The 6,075-nt window shown below is 58.1% G+C and overlaps 1 protein-coding gene across 6 annotated transcripts; it reads right to left on the bottom strand.

Annotated features, from left to right (window-relative positions):
* Positions 1-274: 274 nt before the first annotated feature.
* Positions 275-6,073, bottom strand: CDK3 (cyclin dependent kinase 3). Of its 6 annotated transcripts, XM_065532024.2 has the most exons (8): positions 5,615-6,073; positions 5,038-5,167; positions 4,622-4,699; positions 4,431-4,551; positions 4,155-4,325; positions 3,961-4,062; positions 3,172-3,375; positions 275-980 (listed from the first exon to the last, which is right to left on the bottom strand). In XM_065532024.2, the coding sequence occupies exons 2-8, from the start codon at positions 5,151-5,153 to the stop codon at positions 855-857; spliced, it is 918 nt and encodes a 305-aa protein (XP_065388096.1). In that variant the 5' UTR covers positions 5,154-5,167; positions 5,615-6,073; the 3' UTR covers positions 275-854. The 6 variants fall into 6 exon arrangements, with proteins under 6 accessions (XP_065388096.1, XP_015294353.1, XP_065388095.1 ...); XM_015438867.4 differs by lacking the exon at positions 5,615-6,073 and having other exon boundaries at positions 5,038-5,247; XM_065532023.2 differs by lacking the exon at positions 5,615-6,073 and having other exon boundaries at positions 4,155-4,310; positions 5,038-5,247.
* Positions 6,074-6,075: the final 2 nt, after the last annotated feature.

The following is a 6,075-nucleotide window of genomic DNA, read 5'->3' as shown; positions in this document are numbered from 1 at the left end:
CTGAGGCAGGAGAATTGCTTGAACCTGGGAGGTGGAGGTTGCAGTGAGCTGAGATTGTGTCACTGCACTCTAGCCTGGGTGACAGAGCGAGACTCTGTGTCAAAAAAAAAAAAAAAAAAAAAAAATCATGGAACAGCTCCTGTCTCCCCACCTGCTCCTTGCTCCTTGCCCATTTCCCCGCTGTCTCAGTTTGGGCCAGAGCTGTCTCCAGCCCTGTGTCAATGTCCCCCTTGGGAAGCCCAGGGGTCTCCTGTGAGCAGTACAACCAGAAAACTCAGGAACATATCATATTTATTTCTTGTTGTCAAGCCAGAAACGAACCAAAAGCAGCATATCTCAGGTGAAGGAAGGACTCTTTAGTGCAGTCACAGCCCAGCTCTCCTGGGATCCGGGGAATGCCCTCTCTCCTCTCCCTCACTTCCCTCCTGTTTAACTTGGGACTCTTAACTGGAACTCAACTCTTCCCCCAAACATTTTAAATCCAAAAAGACCAGCAGGGGGCGCCATTTCCTCAGGGTCTGGCCCTGCAGGCGGGGCAGGTGAGGGCTTGCACACGTACACCCAGCTCTGGCAGGCCCCCTGCCTTCAACTTGGCACGTGTTGTTCCAGTGCCTGGGGACCCCTCGTGCATGGAGCATCCATGCCTCTATTTTGAAACGGCACCATCAAACCCAAAAAACACACAGGATCTCCCTAACCTGTGGGCAGGACTAACCCATACTCAGCCCTCTGCAGGCTGATGCCAAATTCCTTAGCGCTTTGCTCTCCCCAGATGCGTCCTCTCTCAGCAATGGGTAGGAGGCAGCTGGGGCAGCAGCTGCTCAAGAGAGGATCTGAGTGTGGTCTTGATGTTCTCAACGGCAGAATCGCTGCAGCACATACTGGCGGGCAGCCGGAGAGGGCTCGGGGGACGAGAAGTACGGGTGGGCCAGGGCAGTCTTGGCTGTGATCCGCCGGCTGGGGTCATACTGCAGGAGTTGCTGGGAAGAAAGGAGCAAGAGGATGTGGTCTGGGTGCAGCCAGGGTGGGGTGAGAAATCCCCCTCCCAGGTCCCAGATCAAGGGCCTGAGCCCCAAATTGGCTGCCCTCAAACCCAGAACCGCACGAAGCCACGACCTCCTGGCTCTCCAGCCAGTTCTGGACACTCCTGGAATCTGGACCGTCCTAATGAGTCACCCAGGTCTCCTCAGGCCACTGAAGCTGAGTCACCCCCTTCTCGGGGAGGGTCCCAGGTCCCAGCCTGCATCAGGAAGCAGGGGACTGAAGCTGTCCAGGGAGAAACCCTGAGTGGGGGGCACAGGGACTGACACTCCAAGAGGCCAAACCTGTCCAGTCCTCTGCCCTAGAGTCCCTAGACCCAGGCAGGATGTGGAAGGACCCCCCGTGGTGGAGCAGCCCAGACGGAGGGCTCAGGGCCTTGGCTGGAGTCCGTGCCGTCCTGCTCCCATTGGGCGGGTAGACAATACGCAGACTTCTGGAGAGCTGGACACACAGCCTGAAGACAAAAATACTGACCCGCCTTCCTCTCACTCAGCACCAGATTAAGGAAAGAAATGTGGCTCCAAGACTTTGTGGGCAAGAATGGACAGGGGACAGGTGCAGTGGCTCACACCTGTGATCCCCCACTTTGACAGGCCAAAGCAGGAGGATCACTTGAGCCCAGGAGTTCGAGACCAGTCTGAGCAACATAGTAAGACCCCCATTTCTACAAAAATAAAATTAGCTGAGCGTGGTGGTGCACCCCTATCGTCTCAGCTACTCAGGAAGCTGAGGCAAGAGGATCCATTGAGCTCAGGAGTTCGAGACCAGCCTGGGCAACATGGTGAAACACTGTCTCTACAAAAAAATACAAAAGGTAGCCAGGCATAGTGGCATGTACCTGTGGTCCCACCTACTCAGGAGGCTGAGATGGGAGGACTGCTTGTGCCTAGGAGGTCAAGGCTGCAGTGAGTCATGGTCATACCACTGCACTCCAGCCTGGGTGACAGATTGAGACCCTGTCACAAAAAAAAAAAAAAAAAGGATGGCTCTGCCAGAGACTTCTGGGCAGTCCAGCCTGGTACACAGCTCAAGACACCAACAGGAGGGGTGAGTGTGAACTGTGGCATGGGCCCAGGCAGCAGGGGACAGCCTGTTCTGAAGACTGACCACTGTAGGAGTCACAGGGGGAACACCCAGGTGGTAGAATGAGTGGCCCCAGCTGGGCACAGTGAGTGGCTCACGCTTGTAATCCCAGCACTTTAGGAAGCTGAGGTGGGCAGATCACCTGAGGTCAGGAGTTCGAGACTAGTCTGGCCAACATGGTGGAACCCTGTCTCTACTAAAAAAAAAAAAAAAAAAAAAAAACAAAAATCAGCTGGGTGTGGTGACAGGCACCTGTAGCCCCAGTTACTCGGGAGGCTGAGGCAGAAGAATGACTTGAACACAGGAGGTGGAGGTTGCAGTGAGCTGAGATCACGCCATTGCACTCCAGCCTGGGCAACAAGAGCGAAACTCCATCTCAAAAAAAAAAAAAAAGGGCCGGGCGCGGTGGCTCAAGCCTGTAATCCCAGCACTTTGGGAGGCCGAGACGAGCGGATCACAAGGTCAGGAGATCGAGACCATCCTGGGTAACACGGTGAAACCCCATCTCTACTAAAAAAAAATACAAAAAAACTAGCCAGGTGTGGTGGCGGGCACCTGTAGTCTCAGCTACTCGGGAGGCTGAGGAGAATGGCGTAAACCTAGGAGGCGGAGCTTGCAGTGAGCTGAGATCCGGCCACTGCACTCCAGCCTGGGCGACAGAGCGAGACTCCGTCTCAAAAAAAAAAAAAAAAAAAAAGAAGGTATGGCCCCGGCCTGGGGAGGCATACAGCTTAGATGGAGCAGTAATGTCCACAAAGTAGAATAACCAAACACACAAGGCAACTAGGGCAAAAGGGCATGCAGCACAGCAGAAAGACAGAGCTAACTAAATGAGGCCACTTCCACAGGGAAAAGAAATACTGCACTCTCACGGGGTAGGCTTCCAGGTTGAACAATCAGTACACAGGACAAGGACAAGCCAGTTGTGTACAAGGGTCAGGAAAGAGACCTTGGCCTTGGACTTGGAAAGTGCCAGGGTTATGTAGGAGGCTGGCTGATGAGGGGACATTGTAGTCGGAGCAGCAGCTGGAGCCCACATGCGCCTACCATGAGCAGGTCCCTGCCCTCTGGCTCCAGACTGGGCACAATCTCTCCCAGTCCCTTCCTGGTCCACTTAGGGAAGTTGCCCTTATAGTCAGGCAGCTGGGTGACCCCGGGCCATGTGGCTTCGCTGGGTGTCCCCAGCATACGAAAGATACGAAAGAGCTGGTCAATCTCAGAGTCACCAGGAAACAGGGCTTTTCGAGTCACCTGAAATGGGGAAGAAGAGAAGGTGTGGGGTCTGCCACTTTGTTGTACAGAATCCAATACCAGATAAGTGGCCAGACCCAGGGAGAGGCCTGTCAAGATATCTTTCCCATGGTTGTGCAAAGAATTCTGGCCTTTTTTGGAATAAGGCCACCTTCCTCAGTCCTTTAGCCAGTACCAAACAACTTTTTTTAAAAAATAGAGACGGAGTCTTGCTCTATAGCCCAGGCTAGAGTGCAGTGGCGCAATCACAGCTCGCTGCAGCCTCAAGCGCAGTCCCAAGCAATCCTCCTGCCTCAACCTCCCGAGGAGCTGGGACTACAAGCATGCACCACCACACCCAGCTAATTTTTATATTTTTTTAAGAGCTGGGGATTTGCTATGTTGCCCAGGCTGGTCTCAAACTCCTGGGCTCAAGCAATCCTCCCATCTCGGCCTCCCAAAGTGCTGGGATTACAGGCGTGAGCCACCATGTCCAGCCTCAAACACTCTTTAATCCACCTCTAATGAAAGCATCAGAGGGCCCCACCCAACCCCAGGAGGACCCTGCCTGTGGCACCCTGTGGCCATGTGTGCCCCTCTCTCTACCATCTCTGCAAAGATGCAACCAATGCTCCAGATATCCACAGCTGTGGTATAGAACTTGCTGCCCAGGAGAATCTCGGGGGCGCGATACCACAGTGTCACCACCTGCAGGGCAAGGAAACAGCACCACTCAGGGTGGCTGAGTGCATGGGTGACACTCCTCCTGCTGCCCCCCTCTCCTCTTTGTCTCACAATACCTCGTGGGTGTAGGTGCGCAGGGGCACCCCGAAGGCTCGAGCCAGGCCGAAGTCAGCCAGCTTGATGGCACCCAACTCATTGATGAGCAGATTCTGGGGCTTCAGGTCTCGGTGGATGACCCGATGTGAGTGGCAGAAACTCACCCCCTGCAGCAACTGGAAGAGGTAGCTCTGGAGAAATGAGTGCGAGGTGGAGGCAGCTGAGTGGAGGCGCTGCGTGGACAGGGATGGCAGGGACGGGGTGTCACCTCTCCTTCCCCGCCCTTCCCTCCCTACCTTGATGAGGTGCAGGGGGAGCTCCGAGTCTGGGGTGGAGTCCATGTACTTCTTCAGGTCCTGGCTGAGGAACTCAAACACCAGATAAAGCTTCCTCTCGTTGTGCACCACGTCCAGCAGCCTGGCAGGAAGATGGCAGTCAGGATGCTACCTTCGCCATCCCAGCTTCCCCGCCTCCATCCCCAACTCACTGGACGATGTTGGGGTGCTTCAGTTCCTTGAGCAGGGAGATCTCCCTGATGGCAGTGCTTGGGACGCCCTCCATCTCCCTGCAAGAAACAAGGGCACACCCACGGGCAGAGACTTGGGCCAAGAAGGGCACTTCCGGCCAGGGGGATTGGCTTCTGCGTTCCTTATCCCCACAGAATTACCCAGGCCCCAGCAATGGAGACCTGTGCTCCTTGGCATGTCACCCACCAAGCTCCACAGAGCAGGGCCCCGGCGAAGGCTGGTCAGAAGACAGTGAGCTGGGGGAAGGATGGGGAAGGGCTGCCGGGCAGCACCCGGAGGAGTTAAGTGTGGACTCCAGGAAGGAGGGAACGGATCAGGGAGCGCGCAGGTTGTGATGGCCCAGGGCGGGTAACTCAGGGGCGGTCCCAGCACTCACAAATCCAGTCTGATCTTCTTCAGGGCCACCAGCTGCCCTGTCTCCCTGTTCTTGGCCTTGTACACCACCCCGTAGGTGCCCTCTCCGATCTTCTCTACCTTCTGGAACACATCCATGGCCACGGAGCTGCCTGGGAAACAGAAGGCGCTGGGCCATTTGTGCCCCACGCCCAGCGCCCCTGTTGCTCCTCCAGCCTCCATGCGGCGCCCTGCCCAGCCCAGCCCCGCCCCACCCAGGCTGCCCAGCTCCCAAGGCCTGCGGCCCAGCCACCCCGACCCCAGCTCATCCTGCCTGGGAACCTGGCTGGGGGTCAGAGACTGCCCCTCGCCCAGCCCAAACCCCCAGGGGGTCGGGGGCCACCCCTCACCCAGCCCAGCTCAGCCAGGACCCCCAGGCTTCTCGCCTATGCCTGGCTTCTGAGGGCAGGACCCACACTTTCCCACCCGGCCCCCTGCCCAGCCCAACCAGATCCCCCAGGGGGTCAGGGGACACCCTTCACCCAGCCCAGCCCAGCCCAGACCCTCCGAGTCAGAGGCCACCCCTCGCCCAGCCCAGCCTGGACCCCCAGGCCTCTCACTTGTGCCTGGCCTTAGCAAGACCACCCTCTCCCGCCCGGGTCCCCGCCCAGCCCGGCCAGGCCCAGGCTCTGGGGGCACAAGGTGGCCAGGAAGGGCTGCCCAGGGGCCAGGGCCACTGGGGGCAGAGGTCAGGGGTCGGGAGGGTCTTGAAGTCACAGTCCTGCCCTAGGCTGCACGGTCAGGGCCCACGGCCTCGGCCCGGCTCGGCCCGGCCCGGGCCAGCCCGGCGCAGCCCGTGTGACGACCCTCAGTCTCCTCTGAAGGCAGAGCCTGACCAGGCGCAGACCCCTGCATCCTGGGCCCCCGACCTGGGCCCCCCAGCCCGGCCTCTGGGCCCCTGGCACCCTCCCCTGAGGCCCCAGGCCCAGAATTCACCAGAAGCCCTGAGAGGCTGCAGCACACAGCCCTGGTTGCAGCTCCCCCTCCTGGCCCCCGCCGGCGCTGCACCAGGAGCACACAT

The sequence above is a fragment of the Macaca fascicularis genome, chromosome 16 (assembly GCF_037993035.2).
Source record: "Macaca fascicularis isolate 582-1 chromosome 16, T2T-MFA8v1.1".
In the NCBI taxonomy this organism is placed as follows: Eukaryota; Metazoa; Chordata; class Mammalia; order Primates; family Cercopithecidae; genus Macaca; species Macaca fascicularis.
Note: the sequence above shows the minus strand (reverse complement) of the source record. Positions and strands in the feature narration are given on the sequence as shown.

Excerpts from the sequence above, each read along its gene's own strand:
- CDK3 (XM_015438867.4), bottom strand. The coding sequence starts at position 5,237 with ATGGAGGCTGGAGGAGCAACAGGGGCGCTGGGCGTGGGGCACAAATGG. Across the intron at positions 4,326-4,430 it reads TCCCCCTGCACCTCATCAAG|AGCTACCTCTTCCAGTTGCT; the intron begins GTAGGGAGGGAA and ends TCATTTCTCCAG. Across the intron at positions 981-3,171 it reads AGGGCAGGGACCTGCTCATG|CAACTCCTGCAGTATGACCC; the intron begins GTAGGCGCATGT and ends CTTTCTTCCCAG.